Genomic DNA, 23013 nt, shown 5'->3' with positions numbered 1-23013 from the left:
GTTGATGCCAGGGGAAATTGACTTCTTTTGAATGGCAAGCATAAAATTGGTCTGAACAGGTGTACATGTCTGGTATATGTGTGTTATGTGTGAGAGTGCGAGAGAGAGGGAAGGAGGGGGGAGAGAAAGAGGTTCATAATCCAAATATTAGTTACAAATACCCATTTAAACTTTTTTAAAAATAATTTTATTAAAGATTATAATTGCACTAGCAAAACTAATACAAACTGAAAAAGAAAAGTAGAAAGAGTAAAAATTGCAAAGGAAATGAAAACACTGTAGAGCAAAGAAAGTTAAGTACATAGTAAACAAAGAAAAATATGTTTGTGTGCATGTGTGTGTGTGAGACCTCCAACCTTTATTGTAATATGTATTTATAATTTTAATAACTATCGCTTCCTTTTAATTTACAACCAATGATCTCTATCTATCAATAAATTTCTAAAGTATCATCAGTCTTGGTGTCAGCAAAAGTCCATTAAGGTTTTCCAGAAATAATAACATATCTACTTTAATCTTGATTAAATAAACCAACTTTATGTTCATTTCTTTTACATTTAACAATCTTAATTATTAGTCCATTCAAATAATATCATAAAAGTTGATGTTGATTCTTTTTTCTCCCTTCTCAGAGGATTCATCCAGATCAGTCTTTTGGTTTACTATCTGTAATTTTTTTTTTATTTTAAAAGCCTCAACTACTTTTTTTGTATGTCCAATGAGACTTCATTTTCCATGTCATTCTTGCAGCCAGTCAAAAGAGAAAAGCCGACCATTTGCTTTAAAATGAAATTTAAACATAAAAAAGTTGAAAGATCAACTTTCAACACAAGCTGAAAGACTGAAAGAAGGATTCCTAGAGATTATACAGCGCAAAGGCTAGCAGAAGACCAAACATAGGACCACGCACAAACCATCTTCCATTGATTTCATTGGTCCAGAAATGCTATATCATTCATGATTCTGCTATTCTCCCCAACCCCAAAACTCAACAATGAGAATAATCGCCAATCAACATGAATAATCTCCAATTTCTGATAATAACAAAGAAAACCTTCCAAAACCAATGTTGCATTGGGAGAGCCATATTTATATCTAGCAATATAATAAGAGTATCCGTCATGATGGCTTCAGGTTTCACAGAATAAAGGCCCCACAAAGGACTGTTCTAAGATCCATGCATTGCCTGGCACTAACCTTGTTTTTCAAATTCTTCAAAGAGGTTCAGGCTGGTAATGCTGGGGCCAGTGAAGATGATACAGTTTTTCCCCGTGACATTCTGACAAAGACTCTTGGCCACTATGCTGTGAAGCTGGGCTTTGTTCTTCAAAGCATCCAGACCTTCAGTCCCACTGCTTTCCTTCAGATGGGCATAGATCTAATCACCAAATAAGAAACAGGGTGGGTGGATGGACAGAGAACAGCAAGCGGGAAAAAAGTTAATGTACAAAGAGATTTATGACATACTATTAAGTATTAACTAACCCTTTCCCTCCTGGCACCCTCCAGATACATTGGACGTGAAATTTTGCAATCTTCAATCTTGTTTATTTCCCAATTGACTATGCCTGCTGGTAGTGGGATAAAATGAAATTTTAACTGCATAGTCCTTTACCAATATTTTGCCAGTTTTCTTCTCTCAATACTACAAAAGAAATGATATTCCTGATTCCATTAGAGAAAAGGTCACAATTTCACTCCTCAAGATCCTTGACAAGAAGCAAGTTCTTAAACTTATCTCTTGGACTCAGCCTTTCCAATCATTTTACTCTAGAATCCACCTATAGAGTCAATAGCTGATACCACCTCAAACCTGGAGCAGTTGTCAACAAATGATCAAAGATTACACTCAAGCAATGAAACAAACTATATAGCCATAATCATACAAAAAGGGTCAGTTATAATGTAGTCTAACTGTAGGTTGCCTTGCTGACTGAATTAAGGATGTTTAACCTAAAAACAACCAGCTCAACGTCACACTGTGGTTACACCAGATTAAATTGTGATTTATTAATCTGACTTGTTTTGAACAAAACAAATCTAAAATTAATCACAGTCCAGGTGACTTTAGAGGTTGATTAAATGAAATGCAACCTATCCTGATAGTTTTTCTGAAGCAGAGGGAAACCTGAGAATTAGAGAGGAATCTAATACTTATTTCCCTCATAATATAGTTTATCATTATGCCCAAGTAGCAATAGCAATAGCACTTCTTAGACTTATATACCGCTTCATAGAGCTTTACAGCCCTCTCTAAGTTGTTTACAAAGTCAGCATATTGCCCCCAACAATCTGAGTCCTCATTTTACTGGCCTCAGGAGGATGGAAGGCTGAGTCAACCTTGAGCCCCGCCAGGATCGAACTTCTAGCTGTGGGCAGAGTTAGCTTGCAATACTGCACTCTAACTACTGCACCACCACAGCTCTTTATTGTGCATAAGACCTTTATGTTTGCATTTGTTTTTAAAAATACATAAAAAAGTAACTTTGCAAATGTTATATAAAAATATGTGGAAACATGTGAAGAAGCATAAATGATACAAATGTTCAGCTTTTATTTGTTGTGTTTTCATTGGTTTTTTTTTTCTTCAGACAGACATAACTGTTGAATCTGGGTTTATATAACAGGAATTGTTTAGTTCTTCAGTGCTGCTTGATTAAAAAAAAAAGAAGACAGATGGCTAATTCTCCTACAGTTCTGCCCTTTAAAAGGAAATTCACCCCAGGCTTACATTTTTCACTCTCAATGCAGAGCTAGTAAATCAATTAAGGCTTGAGAGCCAAACAGCCCTATTAAAAATTAGGGTAGGCAATATCATCCAAATTTTAATGCAGTAACCTGCACTGGTAGATTTCTATTTAAAACATTTACAAGTTTACAAATAATTTACAAGAAAGAAAGAAAGAAAGAAAGAAAGAAAGAAAGAAAGAAAGAAAGAAAGAAAGAAAGAAAGAAAGAAAGAAAGAAAGAAAGAAAGAAAGAAAGAAAGAAAGAAAGAGAAAGAAAGAAAGAAAGAAAGAAAGAAAGAAAGAAAATAAGGGAGGGAGGGAGGGAGGGAGAAAGGAAGGAGGGAAGGAAGGAAGGAAGGAAGGAAGGAAGGAAGGAAGGAAGGAAGGACCAGCCACATTAATAAAATAGGTGTTGATCATACATATCAGCAGGAGCAAATGTAAAAATGCAAGACAGGAAACATGTACAAGTATAAGCGACAGGCTAAAAGCAAAGTCTAAATTGGCTCATAGGTCTCATTCCCATGCATTTGAGTAGCAGAGCCATGAAACTAAAAAGATTCAGAGATGAAATATTAGATTGTTGTCAAATATAAGAGCACATCTCAGGCTAAAAAGAGTAGTGGTATAGTGGTGAAGGCATCAAATTAGAAACCAGGAAGACTGAATTCTAGACCCACAGGAGGCACAAAGACAGCTGGGTGACCTTAGGCCAGTCATTCTCTCTTCAGCCCTAAGAAGAAGACAAGGGCAAATGACTTCCAAAAAAACTTTGCCAAGAAAACTGCAGGGTCTTGTTCAGGCAATCACCAGGAGTTCAAGTTGACCCAAAGGTACCAAAACAACAAGCACAAGCAAGAAAACCTGTTTATTCTTGCCCAACACAGATAGGATAGCAAGAAATCATTTAAAACCGTAGAGGACCGAACTGTAAAATCCACTCCCTTCAGCAGGTTATAATAGCCAACGTGCCCACTATTTTTTTGTTATTTTTCCCCCCCATTTAAACAAGGAAGGGACAAAATCAACAGGAGACCAAAAGAAATGCAAAGAACTAAGCACTTATTTAGACAGGCTCAACAAGGAGAGGGCAGGAGAAATAAAAGGTTGCATGACTTTATTACATCCGATGGAAACGGCCCTAAGGCATCTTTTAGTCTTTTGTTTTCTTTGGTTCATTTTAAAAAGACCCCTGTGCACATATATGGTAATACCATATTCTCCTCCTTCTTACTGGAGAGCAAATTTAACCATAGGAAGGCAAAGGGCAACTTTCTAGAGGAAGCAAGAACATGAAACAAATGAGAAGAAAGACAAACCAAACAGAATCCCCCTGGTCATCTCTTTCAAAATTAAACATTCCTTTCACTCCTTGTGGGGAAAAACAAATCAGGAATAAAAGAGCTCTTTTACAGGGAGTGAAAGGATTTCATGAATGGAAAAGAACAAAATTTGACCCAGGGTTACAGCTAACGACCACAGACACATTGGATTCAACTAGAAGATGTCCATTTGGGAATTCCAAGCTTGATGTCTGCCAGAAAACTGTCCTCTTTCTTAGAGAGTTAACTCAATTCATATATTCAGTCAAAATTAGGCCAGTTCGCTTTCAAAAGCAGATCAAATGACTTTTGCCTATTATCTTGCACTGCTACTCTTATTTGATGTTGAAAGCAGGGATGGGCAATGCTTTGTGGCTTGAAAAGTGCCCTTGACTTTGATTTACGCACTGAAATGCAACATGCCAAAAAGGAGGATAAGATGGGCAGAACAGGACCAAAATGAGATCTTATTTTATTTGTGATTTGCCATTTATTTATTTATTTATTAAGTTTGCAACTTAAATGCAGGCAAGCTTATTATTCCCTTGTATCTAATAATTTGACCCATTGCAACTTCAATGTGTACAATTCAGTGGGAACATCTGAGGCTGTATCCCAAATTCTCAAAGAGCGCCCTTTTTTTCTTTTTCAGCTTCAAGGATATGTTCCTGACAGTCCGAACAATTAATCAGTGGAACAACCTGCCTCCAGAAGTTGTGAATGCTCCAACACTGAAAGTTTTTAAGAAGAGATTGGACAACCATTTGTCTGAAATGGTACAGGGTTTCCTCCCTGAGCAGGGGGCTGGACTAGAAGACCTCCAAGGTCCCTTCCAACTCTGTTATTCTATTCTATTCTATTCTATTCTATTCTATTCTATTCTATTCTATATACAAGAGGATTCTAAATTCCAAATTCTGAACTTTATTTTTCCTATGCAGACAAGCTAAGTCTTTGTCATTACACAGTCATATAATTAGATTCTCTTCAAATCCAAAACAGGCAACTGAAAGCTACTAGATCACAGGAATGTCTAACATGAGGCTAATAAATGTCAGTTTCATGTCAGAAGATCAGCTTCAAGGTTCTATCCTTTGATCAATGGGGATGCAGCTGCTATTAAAAATAAGGCAAGTATTCCTCTATGGATAATGATAGCCTAGGCACAGAGGAACTAGCTTCATGTAATACACAACATCCTAATTAATCACAATTGTTATGTTCAAGTAACATATCATGTCCAGAAGAGTACATCATATTATGGTTGAATGCAATGGCTTGATAGCCCCAATATACTTAACTACAAGTTAAGTATATTTTTTAACACTAGGTTTGTACAAATTCCTTTTGGGGAATATGCACACATAAGGATAGTAGCAGAGATAATACATTTTTTTCTCATTTAATTCAATTATATATCTGGCTAAGACTAATCATTCCCCCACAATTGAAGTTTCTTTTACAATACTGAGCAAATTATTGTTTTCTTCCTGCACAGAACAGCAGGCAGTCTCCAAATAAGTGGTTGACTTCAATTTGGCCTTTGTATAAATGCACCCAGGAGGTCGTCAACATAAAGTCAAATATGCATTTAAGTATATAGTCACTAGGGGGAAAAAAAATCCCACATCTGTCATTGCAACCATGAACCTAAAGGGTTCATGCTTTGAAGTGTTCATTTCAGAACTTCATAAAAATCCTTTCCTACGTGACTCTTTTCCAATGTGAAGAAAGTGCTCTCAAGACGCTGATAAACAAAAGCTCTTGAGATTATTGTGAATGTTATTTGGAAGCCAACACAAGTGTCAGTTGCCTTCGTCTGTTCATGCTGTTGAGGTTGATGCCTTGATGTGCTGAATACTATCCATATTCATTGACCTAACAGTTGGATGATATAGTTTAATGAAGATGGACAGAACATAAATTACTGTTACAGCCTGTTTGAAATGACTATATTTTTGCCAGATATGCTTTATAATCTATAGCCTTTGTTCTGTGTCTGTTACCATCCAAAGCAAAACAGCACATTGCTTAGTAAAAAAAAATGTGCTTTCATAATAACTTGGTGGGGTGAAGGGAAAACACCAGCTTCCTTGTAAATATGGCAATGAGTGCCTGCAAACTCAGCACTCGCTAAGCATAAAGACTGCTCTAAAGAAAAGGCAGATGTGAGGGTTGGAGAAGAAGCTTGAAGGAGGTGGCAGATGCCACAGGAGGACAAAGAGAAGCCTACAGAGAAAGTGCTCTGCTAGACAAGCTTCATCAGGCCTGTATAAATAAATTTTCCCACCCTTCCCTGTTGCCTGGCCAGGACTGAGCTCATTGCCCAGGCAGAAAAGAGAGGTGGTTCCTCATGCTACAAAGCCTTACTTAGAGGGAAGACCAGAGACTACTCAAGTAAGGCGCTGCTGCTATGCTAGGCCAGAAGGCTTATTGAGACTATGTGAATATAGCAGAACAAGCCTCAAGCCTGGACAACAAGGCTAACAGAACCCCAGAGTGATGGCAATGGACCTAGGTATTTGCAAGACCGCCTCCTACCAAACACCTCCCTTCGACCAGTCCGCTCCCACAGAGAGGGCCTCCTTAGGGTGCCGTCGGCCAGACAATGCCGGCTGGCGACCCCCAGGGGGAGAGCCTTCTCTGTGGCAGCTCCTGCCCTCTGGAATGACCTACCCCCCGACCTACGTACAGTTGCGGACCTGCGCCTTTTTCGCCGAGCCCTGAAGGCCCATCTATTCCATGCGGCCGGCCTGGCATAGTTTGATTATGTTTTAGTGGGGGTTTTGTATGGGGTATTTTTAGAGCAGGCCTGTTATTTAATTTGGTTTTAGAACAGAAATTTGTGTATATTTATCGTGGTTTTTATTATCGCCTGTTCACCGCCCTGAGTCCCGTAAGGGAGATAGGGCGGTATATAAATTCAATAAATAATAATAATAATAATAATAATAATAATAATAATAATAATAATAATAATAATAATAATAATAATAATAATAATAATATGGAGCCCATCAAGGACTTGGATTGATTGTTGTTGACAGTGGGATGGGGACTTGTTGGAATTTTTTATTGGGCTCTTATTTCTATAAGCTGCTTGGAGTCATCATAAGTGAGTTGGGCGGCCATATAAATTTTCTCAATAAATAAAATAAATAAACTACTGCAACCAGACCTACATATTTACTTCCTTGGTTAGATATTTTATTTTGAGAGTTACTCCAATTTCTTCATTTGTAATTGCTGAGATTCCAAAAGGTCTGTTTTTGATGTTGACTCCTGTCCCTGAATGCTCAAGGGACTGGAAAAAATAAACTTCAGATTTTCTACATCATTGGAGAGTCCACAGTTTGCTTTCTGTTACTCACTAGTCAGCTTCCCATCTCTCTACACACTCAATTCATGTAAGCATCTGGTACAAGCCACAATGAAGTCACATGCTCTAAGATATCATCGTGCAAATAAAACAATTTATGGAATTTGCATCAGTAGCAACATAACAGATTACATTATCAATTTGAATAATGTATTCCATAACATTGTGATACATGATTAGGGGACTGGAGGCCAAAGCATATAAGGAAAGGCTGCTGGAATTGGGTATGTCTAGTTTAATGAAGAGAAGGATGTGGGGGGACATGATAGCAGTATTCCAATATCTCAGGGGCTGCCACAAAGAAGAGGGAGTCAAGCTATTTTCCAAGGCGCCTGAAGGCAGGACAAGAAGCAACGGATGGAAACTAATCAAGGAGAGAAGCAACCTAGAACTAAGGAGAAACTTCCTGACAGAACAATTAACCAGTGGAACAACCTGCCTCCAGAAGTGGTGAATGCTCCAACACTGGAGGTTTTTAAGAAGAGACTGGACAGCCATTTGTCCAAAATGGTATAGGGTTTCCTTCCTGAGCAGGGGGTTGGACTAGATGACCTCCGAGGTCCCTTCCAACTTTATTATTATTATTATTATTATTATTATTATTATTATTATTATTATTATTATTATTATTAATTTCATTTGCCTCTTTTGCCCACGTATGCACGGGAACTGCTTTATTATGCCTTTTTCCCCTGGCTGAAACCTAATATTACTTAATATTACAGTGAAAGGTATGGAGCTACTCCATAAACATTTGGGATCAATGCTGCGGTATGGCAAACGTACAGTGTGGTTTTCATGATGAAAATCCTGGACAAAAACTGGAGAAATTGGACTGAGCCTTACCATCACTTCCTCTTAACCTAAGCTACCTAAACTAGTCTTGAGCTAGCTAGGCTTGAACATTGGGTCCTATCCAATAAAATGCAGTTTTATGGTGAGAAAAGTAAGATCCAGTAATTAGGCAGGAAAACCCAAATGCACAAGTATAGAATAGGCAGTACCTGATTCAACAGTAGTAACTGTGAGAGGGATCTACTGTGTTTCCCCGAAAGTAAGACCCTGTCTTATATTATTTTTGCCTCCAAAAGAGGCATTAGGTCTTAATTTTGGGGGTGTCTTATATTTTTCGTGACACCTGCCTTGCCTCGCGGTGGTGGCACCAACAGCCCCATCCAGCAGCCCACATGGCTGCCAGCCCACTTCTGCTGTGGCCACTCGCGGCAGGTGGCCACGCGGCACATCGCACCGCTGCCGCCACAACAAGACAAGGCATGTGGGGGACGGGGTGGAGCTGTAGATCCCTCTGGGTCTTACTTTTCTCACCATAAAACTGCATTTTATTGGATAGGACCCAATGTTCAAGTCTAGCTAGCTCAAGGTAGCTTAGGTTAAGAGGAAGTGATGGTAAGACTCAGTCCAATTTCTTAAGTTTTTGTCCAGAATTTTCATCATGACACCACACTGTAAGTTTGCCATAAGTTAATGGAAAGTTAATGGAAATAAATAAATACCACACCACAATATAAAAAAAGATGCTGAGACCTTAGAAAGAGTGCAGAGAGGAACACAAGGATGATGTTGAGACTCTAGAATGAGTACAGAGAAGAGCAACAAAGATGATTAGGGGACTGGAGGTTAAAACATGTAAGGAAAGGTTGCTGGAATTGGGTATGTCTAGTCTAATGAAGAGAAGGACGAGGGGAAACATTATAGCAGTGTTCCAATATCTCAGGGGCTGCCACAAAGAAGAGGGAGTCAAGCTATTCTCCAAAGCACCTGAAGGCAGGAAAAGAAGCAATGGATGGAAACTAGTCAAGGAGGGAAGCAACCTAGAACTAAGGAGAAATTTCCTGACAGTTAGAACAATTAATCAGTGGAACAACCTGCCTCCAGAAGCTGTGAATGCTCCAACACTGGAAGTCTTTAAGAAGAGACTGGACAGCCATTTGTCCGAAATGGTATAGGGTTTCCTGCCTGAGCAGGGGGTTGGACTAGATGACCTCCAAGATCCCTTCCAACTTTATTATTATTATTATTATTATTATTATTATTATTATTATTATTATTATTATTATTATTAATCATTGCACAGTCAGCCAGATGTTCAGACTGGATTTGGCATTTTTGTCTACCTATCGAGTCCTTCCCAAGGACCTGGGGTAGGCAGATGTGGATGTTTGATGGTATTACAGATATCGTCGCAGGATGGAAGCAGTTCCTAGTAAGGCCGCCTTTTGCAATTGACTAATGGCGAATTTGTCAATGCCAATGGTGTTCAAGTGGTGCTCCAGTTGTTTTGGGATTGCACCCAAGGCGCCTATTACTATTGGTACTACCCTTGCTTGCCTTTGCCACAGTCTTTCTATTTCTATTTGTTGGTCTTTGTATTTTGTTATCTTCTCCAGTTCTTTCTCGTCTATTCTGGTGTCTCCAGGCACTGCCATGTCCACTAGCTAGACTTTTTTGTCTTTCTTATCGACAAGTGTTATATTATTATTATTATTATTATTATTATTATTATTATTATTATTATTATTATTATTACTATTACTATTACTATTACTATTACTATTACTATTACTATTACTATTACTATTACTATTACTATTGGTCTGGAGCTAAACCATATAATAAATGGTTTAAGGAACTAGATATGTCTATCCTATCAAAGAGAAGGATTAGAGATGACATTATAGCTGTCTTCCAGTGCTTGAGTGGCTATCACAGAAAAGAGTGGTTTTGCTTATTCTCCAAAGCACATGAGGGCAGGAGAAGAAGCAATGGGTTGAAGCTTCTTAAAGCTTAGAACGTAGAACTTAGAACTAAGGATAAATTTTCCGACAGTGATTAATCAGTGGAATAGCTTGCCTTATGGAGTTGTGGGTGCTCTATCACTAGAAGTTCTCCAGAAAAGATTGGACAACCATTTGTCCAGGATGATACAAGGTCTCTCGCCTTGAGCAGAGTGTTGGACTAGAAGACTTCCAAGCTCTCTTCCTGCCCTAAGATTTTATGACTTCTATGACTAACCAAGTTCCGTTGAGAATAAAATGATGGGAATAACCTTTGGAAACCAGTTTATTGTAGCTCCTAGAAAGAAGGAAATATATACATGTAATAAATAAATAAACTGGTGATCATGACAGATTTCAGAAGGTGAAAGGAGCGAATTTCAAAATACCAGTTCAGAAAGTTATGGTCCATTATAAGTTGAGTCCAAAGTTTCCTACAGTATGGATTCACTACTTTCTAGCCCTCCATGCCAAACAAACATGTAGATTGATTGATTGATTGATAGACATACCATCAACTTGTTTTCAGTTTCTAGCAACCAAATAGATAAATTTCTGTATGACAAACTATCTCAAACTGTTCTTTCAGGTTTTCCAACTGTGCACTCATCGTGACTGGTAACTGAGTCCAAATATACGTAGCAAAACTGACAGTAGGATTTCTGGAAACATAATAGGACTCGTTGGCCTACTTCTTGAGTTTAGGAGAAATTTACTTATATTTATTTATATTTTTTAAAAATTATATCCTGCTCTTTGAATGAGGTTAAGAGAAATATCTCCATGTCTACTGACCCAGTTAATTGAATCAGAAAGAATGGGAAGTTATTACTTCCCATGGATAATATAATGTTCACTTGGGAGAAAACTAGCAGAAGGATTGGATAGAAAGAAAATTGTCAGGATCCCAGTGGAAGTAAATTGCTACACTCCATCAAATTGACGTAGCCATAGCATGAACTAACACTGCTGAATGGAATTTAATAGCATCCATTGTTTTGTACTCAGAGATTAGCCCCAAAACATAAATTTTGAAAGGTAGGTTACTTATACACCCCCATGACAATGAAATCTCTTAGAACTATTCTTGCTTCAATATTTGCTATATACAGCCATCTGTTGCTAGGGAAGTTTCACTAAAAAACTTCCTACTCAATATCTTGGGGAAACTTCAACTGGGTATGAATCACACATCTATAAACTTGTATCAATATTTTTTTCTGTGGAGGATAGAAGTCTACTGAAAAGACAGCAGGCCACACAGCTTCTTTAAATGATGGCTTGGAACTTAGCAATCTATTCTTCTGGCACTTACCTGGCATATAAACCCGGTTGATGAGCACTGCCGTACCCAGAGACTGAATTTCCGTTTTTTCCTCTTACGTAATTCTCGCTCTGTGCAGGTGGCAATGAAAACTGGATCTTCATCAATCAGAGGCTCATGGAGTACCTAAAGTCATAATATGCTAATGTTATTTGGTCTTAGGCTAGGAAACCATTTTTAGAAATCCTCTTAAGCATGTCAAAATTGAATCAATCTCTTATACAAGTGGTCTACCCTTCTTAATGGGTTAGGACAGGGGTAGGCAAGCTTGGCTCTTTTATGACTCGTGGACTTCAACTCCCAGAATTCCTGAGCCAGCATGGCTGGCTCAGGAATTCTGGGAGTTGAAGTCCACGAGTCATAAAAGAGCCAAGCTTGCCTACCCCTGGGTTAGGAAGTAGCCCAGATATATTAATATTTTTTTAAAAAAAACCCTCTCCTATTTTTCACCCATCAAATATGTACCGTAACATAGCCTCAATTCTCATACGAAATACTCCATGAAACAAAGAAGCTTGTGAACAATATCTAGAAAAAAACATGAATCAGGTATTATAAATTATCCAAATTATAACTGTCGTTGAAGTGTATCTCGGACGCTGAATACATATTCTAATTATGTAGATCAGAACATTCAGTTTTTGTATCTGTCCATGGCATCTTAAGAACAAAAAATACACCATCATAAATTGCAGTGCTTTCTTTGGCACTGACAAATTTTAGAATGCTTATAATGAACTTGATTCCTCCAGAAGACTCATCTTGGTAATTGTAATTCCCATCAGAATGTTAAACTTTGCCCAAGTGCCTGTTGGTTTTTACCAATTGTGTTCTACTTCTGCAGATACCAACAGCCTCAAAACTATCAAATGAGCATTTAAAAAAAGGAAACAAAAGGTTATCTAGTCAAACAAAGGACTGTTTTAATAGAAGAGAATACATGTAGCTTAGGATGAACTTGGAGTCCTTGGTGCTGTCTTGGTTGTTTGTAGACATTTCATTACCTAACTAGGCAACATTATCAGTGCAAGATATGTGTGGGGTTTATCTACAGTAACTTGGCCCACCAGTGTTAATGGGGATGCGGGTTTTTTTCCTTGGTAGTCCCTCAATTATGGTATTGTTTTCTGCTTGTTTGCCTGAGGTTAATCCTTGCTTATCTGGGTGTTGGTCTTTTTTGTTTCCCCTTTTAGCTTTTTTTATGCATATGGAATGGTAAAAAGACTTGAGCATGGAGGAGGCAGTATTAAAGGAGAGTTCTATAAATTAAAGGAGAGTTCTTTTCTGAAGTAATGTTATTGTAATTAGGTATAATGTAGTCTATGTCGGTATTTTAGCACATCCTTTTAATCCTGTTATGCAAATCCACACTCCCATTTGTCCTGGGGTTTTTTTTCTGAAGGCATTTCATTTTTGAAGAGTATTTTGAGATGAGGACGGAGGGTCTCATGGGAGTGGCCACCGTGAATTACAATCTGATTTTTAAGTGGCAAAAGGCAGAGTGAGTTTTTGAATTTTTCCATTGTCAATAGCTGACTTCTATAAAGTTTTGGAATAATTTGTATCTAGGCAATTTTCTTTTCAGATGAATTTCTATGTTAGGACTGAGTGGGGGAAAATTATTAGGGTGAAAGGACCTAGAGATAGGTAAATGGAGCAACCTGTATGTCATCTGAACACCTTAAAAGTGACGATAGTCCTTGTTTTAAATAAAACTTGATTAAGTCTGTAGATTACCTGTTTATTCCCCCTTCCACCCAAAAAGCTATAGATCATCATCAAGCCATTTATTTGTTTAAGAATATTTTAACCAAAAACCCAGCTATCCCAGTAAGTAAGTTAAAAGAGAACATGGCAGCTATTTTAGTCAGGATAGATTTATGTATTTATTTTAAAGGTTTATATGGCTGCCCATCATAAGCAACCATAAAACCAATAAATGAAACAGTCATAAAAACAATAAAATAATGAAATAACAAACAAAAATTTACATTTACAATAATGTTGGACACATCAACTCGGCACCAATCATTATTAGACTATGTCAGTGGTTCTCAACCTTTTTAATGCCACGACCCCAACCGGTCGTAAGTCGAGGACTAAACCGGTCGTAAGTCGAGGACTAAACCGGTCGTTAGTCGAGGACTACCCAACCGGTCGTAAGTCGAGGACTTTCCCTGCCCGGGAGCGCCGCACATGCGTGGTTCCGCCCCCTGTGCCGGCCGAGGCGTAGTTGGCAAGCAGCAGAGACGGAGCAGGCCGACCACCAGCTGGCCCAGCCCAAGGGAGGTAAGGCACCCGCCAGAAAAGGGGGAAAAAATGGCGGACAGCCTTGCTTGGCGACCCCCGTGAAATGGTCAATCGACCCCAAATGGGGTCCCGACCCACAGGTTGAGAACCACTGGACTATGTGCTCCCAAGTAGAGAAAAATGCAGAATACTAAAATAATACTCGATAATTAAGTAGCAGCAGGTCCCACTTAAAAAGAACAAATAAAAGCTCATCATGTAGTTGTCCTGGGTGCAGATAACTGCATGCCTTAACCCAGCTATCAGTGAATGCCAGCAGGCATTTGTTAGGATTTAAATAAAAGTTGGATTTTTTAAAAAGAAATATATGAAATATCTAAACTATCTTGAATAGGAGAGAGAGAAAGAGAGATAGAGATGACTAGGAAGTTCCTTTTTGCCCCCTAGAGAGAGAGACATATTTAGTTAACAACAGGCAGGTGAGAAAACTAGTACAGCATGCAGGGCCCATAGGTAGAAAGAGATGAATAATATATCCATTCTGTGTATTACTTTTCCATATTCTGAACTGGAATCTTGGAACTCCCTCTCACATGATCCAAGCCCCTTCCCCCTCCTCCCCCCAAAAAGCTCCAGGCTACCATATAAATTAAATAAATAAAAATTGAACATTTAATTTCCGCATTCCAGCATGCTACACATCAGGCAATATTTATTCTAATAACTGGCTTTTGTCATGAGGAAAAGCAGTTAAACGCCATCCTGTTTGTTTTGGCTCTCTTCGGTGTTTTATGCACTGCTGTAAAATAATAGTCACACTTGGTACATTAGGAAATAAATTCAGTAACCAAAACACTGTCGACAGAATGAGGTGCCAAACCTAAAAGGTTCTGAATAATTCATTCAAAATCTGAATTAAACCACAACAAGAAGGCTACTTTAAGCATCTGCTTGTCTGTGTCCTTCCATTAGAGAGGCTGGCCAAGAGGCAACACCAGTTTAAAAGCTGTAGCTGTTTTCTAGGTACAGTCAATTATAGATTCGTAGAAAGTATCAGATGTTCTAAAAGTTGTTTAACATTGTACCGGTCTTATTCAAGCTGTGTCCATAGACAAACAAATATTCATAGCAAAAGAAAATGAACTAAAAAGATACTCATTCAGATTATCCAAAAGGCAGAATTAGAGATTGGCTCAAGGTTTTGAGCGTCTCATATACAATGCACTGAAGTCTTAGCACGTGGTTGCCAGCAGCTAACAGGGGTCTTCAAACTTGGCCCTTTTATGACTTGTGGACTTCAACTCCCAGAATTCCTCAGCCAGGCACGCTGGCTGAGGGATTCTGGGAGTTGAAGTCCACAAGTCATAAAAGGGCCAAGTTTGAAGACCCCTGAGCTAGAAGAATCCAAATGCTGAATTGATAGCAGTGAAAAAATGTTGACTTAATTCAGCATGTTTGTTGTGCTGTATCTCACTACAGTGATCTACTGTAGGTTATTACATCAATTGATTTTTATCAGTTGCAGAACCAAAGCAGAAATCATTGGGACTTTCAGATTCAAGTTGGAGAAATCCAGAAATTTGCAGTAAAGGGTCATAGCAAAGTAGTGCTGGCAGTAAAGGGTTACAGTATCTAGCCATCATCCAGATTTTTGCAGCCCAGATCTGGTAACTCTATGTATATTATGTTTATGCAAATATCCAGGCAAAGTGCATAGAAGGAAGATAGCTGCTGCTATCATAATTTCTATTGGGACTACCATCTTCCTGCAGTAGCTACTTGAAGTAGCAAAAAAGCTTTTTGATACTAATAAGACTTTGCTCCTTATGGAACTTGTACTCTTTATATTGGGAGTGGGGGAGGACCTCTCACTTCTTCATTTTAAAGAAAACTTTTTATAGAATTATCATATTGGATTACATCATATTGGAAATGACATAGAGCAGGCATGTCAAACTCACGGCATCACGTGATGTCGCACAACGTATCGGGCCGGTTTTGCCATTGCCGGCAATGGGGCGGGCGCGGCTTCCACGTGACACGTCCGGCCTGCAGGCCAGCAGTTTGACACCCCTGACAAAGAGGCTAGAATGAGATAGTCAGGATCATTAAATTGGCAAAAGATTATTTAATATCCCCTTTTCTCTAATGCATTTTGTTAATTAGGAAAAATGCTAGCTGTCACGGCCCAGGCCTTAGACTTTGAATCTGATTTTTAAGAAGCTGCTCCAGCTGACCCAGTGGAATATCAGCCTCAGGAGACATAAAGTCAGGGATCACATGAGGCTGATCAAAAATAGACATTACCTGAACAGCTGGATTAGTCAGAGGAGGTTGATGTAAGATCACCCAGCTCCCATACCCAGTGAATAGAATGGAGAGCAGATCAGTGGTGTTTGTTGAGGCTTATTGCAAACTAAGGAAGTAAATCTCATTATTAATGACAAATGGCTGCAAACTGATTTAGGAGGCAGTCCTGAACCCTGTTCCTTTGCTGGAAGCAACTTCTGATCTCTGGCTCTTGCATGACATTGGTGTGTTTTTTGCCTGTGAAATTCTGACTTCTGGACTGGCTGACAACCCTGACTCAGCTCTTGGAATCTTTGATTGATTCGGGGGCTTTTCTTCCGTTTGCTCCTGTTAAAACAAAACTTAGACAAAGGTCTAATAGAGACTCTGTTTTGCTTTGCATGCTTTAACTGTCATCTCTTTGACATCGAGTAAACCATAAACTACCATAGTAATTATATGTGAGTATTTGAAACCAGAAGCAAGATATTTCTGGGTTCCTAATTTGTTACCTCCATTGGCAAACATCTCTCTCCCCTATATTCTCTTTGACAATACAAGTGACTTCTTAAATGAAAACCATCTTTTTCTTATACTACCCCTGAGTGCAAGAGGGTGTGTATGACTCTTGTATCAGCAAAATAGCTACCAAGTTTTACCACTATCTTTCAGAGCAATCATTTGAGAACAATAGTTGCACTCTAGTGTGTTCAGCTTCAATTCCATCATCCCATAGCCCAGTGGCTATACAGGATAGAGATGATGAGAACTGAAGTTCATAAATCGGGAGACAGAATGTTGCAGAGTCTGATTCAAAGCTTATTTTCAATTCAACATGTTGGTTGTACTAGAAAAAAAGGTATGATGGGATATTAGGGATCTCATAACTTCAAATTAGTTTAATAACTAATGATAAAAAGAAATAATATAATTAGAAGAATGATGCCAAAGTAGGTATTCTTGTGATTTGTGGCTATCAAAATTAAAATCTGTAGCTCCCGCCAACTAATTATTTTGGTGTAAGGTTATCCTGTTTATCCTGGCTTCATCTTAATTACACTTACAGGGATTAGTCAACCATCTTACAAAAAATAAACATAAGAATTTTAAATCTTAAGAGGAAGGCACATTAGTAATCATATTATGTATCTGCCTAAGCTCAGGGTGGATTTGCATATACATCATGATGATGTGTCAGTCACAAGGCCTCCAATCTGCCAGAATCATTTCCATTTGAAGCACTGAAATGGAAGCATGAAGCAGGATTCATATCTCATATCCATTTTAAGTAATTTAGAGAAGCCTTTCAAATAATATGAGCAGGAAAATATCAGGCCCTAATCCCAGCTTCTTCGCTTGTTGTAATCCAAATGACAACTGAAATCCAGTCAAGCTGGAGGACAATGGGGAAACAGGTTGAGAAGATGAAAGTGGCCCAATACATTTTTTTTAATATATCACCTTATACTTCTACCTAAAGTATTTGACTTATTTATATCATTCTTAATTGCCACCAGGCATGATAGATAGCTTCTTTTCTATCATATAAGCACATTTGCACAGTTTAATTATTAAAGGCTAGCTCACTTCTACCTGCTTCATCTCCATGGCTTCCCTTATAGAGCAAACAAGGTCATGTGATGTATATCCTTCTTCAACGTCATGATTCCTATAGTTCTTATTGTTTCCTTTAAATGAGGTAGATCCATATTTGAGCATACCATATGTCTCAATAGAAATAAAATATTTCTTGAGTCATTCTTCATGTCTGTATACACACACGTATACACTTCTGGTCATTGCTTCTCAAAGCCCCAAAAGCTTGCAACAGGGGATATATATATATATATATATATGAAGAATGACTCAAGAAATATTTTATTTCTATTGAGACATATGGTATGCTCAAATATGGATCTACCTCATTTAAAGGAAACAATATATATCCCCTGTTGCAAGCTTTTGGGGCTTTGAGAAGCCCACAAGAAAGCCTACATGAGTCCAGCCCCAACATTACAACATAGGAGGCAGGATGTGTGGAGTTGTCAACAATTCCCCTCCCCTCAGGATTACTTTAGGTGGCACATTCAAAAGCATCAGCATCTTCTGCTCACTTGTAAATAAAGTTCAATCATCCAAGGCAAAAGTATCTGAAATCGTGGCAGCTGGACCAAAGTTTATTAAAACTCAGATGTTTCGTTACTCATCCAAGTAACTTCTTCAATTGAAATGAAAATTTGGGTAGGCAGAGAGTCATTGGAAAGAACCAACATAATCGAATCTTCATTTACATGTTGCTTTTCATTTTGGGAAGAAACCTCCTGCAGTCGGTATGGCAAGAGTTGGCTCTTTCGAATGACTCTCTGACTCTCTGCCTACCCAAATTTTCACTTTGACTGAAGAAGTTACTTGGATGTGTAACGAAACATCTCAGTTTTAGTAAACTTGGGTCCAGTTGCCCCACGATTTAATCTTCAGATATTCTCTCTCACTTCTACATCCATACTCTCTAACATTTATGAAGCTGAGGGACTAAAGAGGTATGTGAAGACTGAAGTGTGAAAGATAGGCAAGAAAATGGTAAGTGAGCACCTGTCCAGCCTAGATGAGTTCAAATCGCCAGGACCAGATGGATTACACCCCAAGATTCTCAAGGAACTGGCAGATGTGATCTCAGAACCACTGAACTATATTTTTCAAAGATCTTGGAGCACTGGGGAACTACCAGAGGAGTGGAAAAGAGCTGATGTAGTTCCCATCTTCAAAAAAGGAAAAAAAGATGGATCCAGGAAATTACAGACCTATCAGCCTGACCTCAATACCTGGGAAGATTCTGGAAAAGATAATCAAACAACGAATCAGCGAACACCTAGAGGCAAACAAAATCACTACTAAAAGCCAACACGGGTTTGTCAAAAACAGATCATGCCAGACAAACCTTACTGCATTCTTTGACCAAGTGACAAAATTAATGGATCAGAGGAATGCTGTGGATATAATTTACTTGGACTTCAGTAAGGCATTTGATAAAGTAGATCAGAACCTACTACTCGATAAGATAGAAAAATGTGGGTTAGACAGCATCACCACCAGATGGATTCGTAGTGGGCTGACTGGCCATACTCAGCGTGTGGTTCTCAATGGAACTGCATCTACATGGAGGGAAGTGTGTAGTGGGGTGCCTCAGGACTCTGTTCTAGGCCCAGTGCTCTTCAACATCTTCATCAACGATTTGGACGAGGGGATAGATGGGGAACTCATCAAATTTGTGGATGACACCAAGCTGGCAGGAATAGCCAACACTCCAGAAGACAGGCTTAAGATACAGGAGGACCTGGACAGACTTGAACACTGGGCGCTATCTAACAAAATGAAATTCAATGGTGAAAAAAGTAAGGTTTTACATTTAGGCAAGAAAAAACAAATGTACAGGTATAGTATAGGGGGTACCTTGTTCAATAGCAGTAATTGTGAGAGGGATTCTCAGAGTCCTAGTGGACAATCACTTAAATATGAGCCAGCAGTGTGCTGCAGCTGCCAAAAAAGCCAACTCAGTGCTGGGCTGCATTAACAGAGGGATAGAATCAAGATCAAGTATTAATACCACTTTACAATGCCTTGGTAAGGCCACACCTGGAATACTGCATCCAGTTTTGGTCACCACGATGTAAAAAAGATGCTGAGACTCTAGAAAGAGTACAGAGAAGAGCAACAAAGATGATTAGGGGACTGGAGGCTAAAACAAATGAGGAACGGTTGCTGGAATTGGGTATGTCTAGTTTAACGAAGAGAAGGACGAGGGGGGATATGATAGCAGTGTTCCAGTATCTCAGGGGCTGCCACAAAGAAGAGGGAGTCAAGCTATTCTCCAAAGCGCCTGAGGGCAGGACAAGAAGCAATGGATGGAAACTAATCAAGGAGAGAAGCAACCTAGAACTAAGGAGAAACTTCCTGACAGTTAGAACAATTAACCAATGGAACAACCTGCCTCCAGAAGCAGTGAATGCTCCAACACTGGAAGTTTTTAAGAAGAGACTGGACAGCCATTTGTCCGAAATGGTGTAGGGTTTCCTGCCTGAGTAAGTGGTTGGACTCGATGACCTGCAAGGTCCCTTCCAAGTTTTTTTTTTATTTTTTTTATTATTATTATTATTATTATTATTATTATTATTATTATTATTATTATTATTATTATTATTATTATTATTATTATTACTATTACTACTACTACTACTACTACTACTACTACTACTATTATTATTATTATTATTATTATTATTATTATTATTATTATTATTATTATTATTATTATTATTATTATTATTATTATTATTATTATTATAATATCACCTTATGCCCAGCCTGGATTTCATAAATGCAGAAGAAAAACTAACCAGTTTCATCATGTCAACTGAATCAGTGAGTGATATATCTCTAAGGGATGCTCTGTTGTTACATTCATTCCTCAGTTGTGTTTAAGAAGACTCAGAGAATAGAAGAAACCACTGTGGGATTTTTCCAGGTCACAGGCTGTGTTTTAGCAGACGCCTGGAACTTAAAGACCACTTTTTCAATGTAACCATCATTCACCCCACATTGGAGAATCCCTGGAAAGACTCGGAAGGTTTTTGTACATTGCTGAGACATTTCTCCCTTGGCCATATTGGAAACATCTGTCGCCTATACCTCTCCACCACTGCATACTGAAGCATGGTTCAAGGGGAGATGGGTCCCCATAAGGCCACCATCAAGCCCACCTACACTATTTGTACACCATTGAGAAGTAGAACCATAAAGGCACCTTAAAACCTGGGTTTGATTGCTGTGAAAATTTTTAGATGTGCTCTTAAGAAACCAAGCATGCAAATGCATTCCCCACATGCTTCCTTTACAGATTAGGTTTTCTTGCTGATTCATGGTATGTTTTAGAGTTTTAGTGCAAGAAAGGAGCAAGATTTCCCACAACCCAGAAATCAAATCTCACCTGTGTTTGGGAAGGCTTGAAAGCAGAGTCAAAGCTATGTTGCAGAGAGTCCAGAAAGGGCTGGATTTTATAGAGGCCATGTGTAGTCTGACTCGAACGAAAGGCCACAATATGGAAGTACTTAAGAATCTTCTCAAATCTTGCCTGAGTCATGATTAATGCGATGCTCTTGTTGCTATAGAAACCACTACTCCAGATGCCGAGGACCGACTCACAATGGTGAGTGCTTGTAGATATCATATAGGCAAGGAAGGCCTTGATTTCTATCAGAGTGACATCCATCCAAGCCTCATCACTGCCAAACCGCTCCTGGTATTTCTTGGCATACATGTTGGTTTGAATCACCATGTTCTTTAGCAAATTATCAGGAACAAAGAGTTGGAAAAAGTCCATGGCACTGGCAGTGGGTGGCATTTTGCGAGTTGGACCTAAAAGAGGAAAATGTAGAAATTAAGCTCATTTTTCCAAACATTCAGAATATTCGCAATGAAGCAGAACCCTGAAACAATATAATTAGGCTACTTAGTCCATCTCATTCAATGAAGCACTGCTTTCTATAGTTTGTTTCTTAATGGGCACTCAGAGTCGTATTATATCCATTGCTATGAGGATAAGGAAGTTCATGTCTATTGTCAAGATTCAAAACATCTGCCTAATTATTCCTGCACTTCTATTCCTGTCTACTCAGGAATAGACTAGGAAGTGCTACTAAGATCCAAAACTAATTTAGTCATGACATGTAGTCATTTTGTGGTCAAATTATCAATTCTTTTAAGAGAAAGTCTCCCTTCCCATTAGATAAACATTGAACTGATTTCATTAGAAATGCATTTAGCTGTGATCTAACAGGTATTTCTATGGAGTATAAATAAGAATGATTAAAAATATAAGAGAACATCTTTATTAAATTGGAAATAGCTTATTCACATGCGTAAGGTAATATTTCATTCCCCAATATGGCTACCTTGTTTTTTTTAAAAGATAAGTATGCATTATTAGAAAGATATACACGAGATGTTAATAAAGATGTCTTACTGAACTCTTTTCATAGACTTCCTTTATACTTTGAGAGGAAGGATTGTAAGAGATAAGTAGATAAGCATCTCTAATCAGTTTTGCACAGATTAGTAAATCTTGAAGTAAGAGAAGCCTGATGAAAAAGGTGAAAAAAGCAGAGTCAAGTAATCAGCTTAGCAAAATCAAACTTAATACGAGAGTGAAAATATTCACTCAGTTCTAATAATTCTATATTTTTCTAGACAACTATAATCTGGTCATAAAGCAGTTTATTAAACTGGTTTATTTAGGCATCAATGATTTTTACACATTTCACTTTAAGCAAAGCAATGCATTAAGTCTGAGTTCCAAAGACTTCTGGACTCATTATTCTTTTCTTCCTAATACCAATGGCTTTGTATTTGGCCATTTCCACATTATTTTTCTTAGGTCCATAAGAAGCTTTGAAGAAACTTCAAATGAAGCAATTCCTTAAGCAACATGGTCCTTTTTCTTTCAAGAAAGAAACAAAGTACCCATTTTCCCCTACTTTTCTTCATTTCAAAACTCCTCTCAACTTTTTCCCACAGAGCTTATGCTGAGCAGCTGTGGCACATTGTATGGACAATCCTACAGTGCACAGCAAAGCAATCCAGACTGTAGACACACATTGGTGTGGACCGAAGATTGCTCCAGTTACTCAGCTCCAATCACACTGTAGGCAATTCTGCAGCCTGCCGGCCTGAAAATTTGAAGCTATAGAAACAAATCACAGACCTGATTTATTGAAAAATAAATAAATAAATCAGGTGGCTTTATTGCTTCAACAAAGGCAGCATTGTCTTCTCCATAGCTGAAAACATTTTGTTGAATCAAATCCACATTATTTTATCTAGGCCAACTCTTTCCACTTTCACAAAAGCAGTGTGAAAACAGCCCAGAAGC

At 38.4% G+C, this 23013-nt stretch overlaps 1 protein-coding gene across 1 annotated transcript in view; it reads right to left on the bottom strand.

The window, feature by feature from the left end:
- Nucleotides 1-23013, bottom strand: part of PGBD5 (piggyBac transposable element derived 5) — an 85937-nt gene that overhangs the window by 10739 nt on the left and 52185 nt on the right. Inside the window, exons 2-4 of the mRNA XM_015824910.1 lie at nt 21073-21500; nt 11541-11675; nt 1198-1378 (exon numbers count right to left, since the gene is read on the bottom strand). Of these exons, the coding sequence (XP_015680396.1) occupies nt 1198-1378; nt 11541-11675; nt 21073-21500 (744 nt within the window). The remainder of the gene's footprint in view (nt 1-1197; nt 1379-11540; nt 11676-21072; nt 21501-23013) is intronic.

Source organism: Protobothrops mucrosquamatus, unplaced genomic scaffold (genome assembly GCF_001527695.2).
Source record: "Protobothrops mucrosquamatus isolate PMUCROS unplaced genomic scaffold, P.Mucros_1.0 scaffold2411, whole genome shotgun sequence".
Lineage (NCBI taxonomy): Eukaryota > Metazoa > Chordata > Lepidosauria > Squamata > Viperidae > Protobothrops > Protobothrops mucrosquamatus.
The sequence above is the reverse complement of the archived record's forward strand: the minus strand, read 5'-3'. Positions and strand labels throughout refer to the sequence as shown.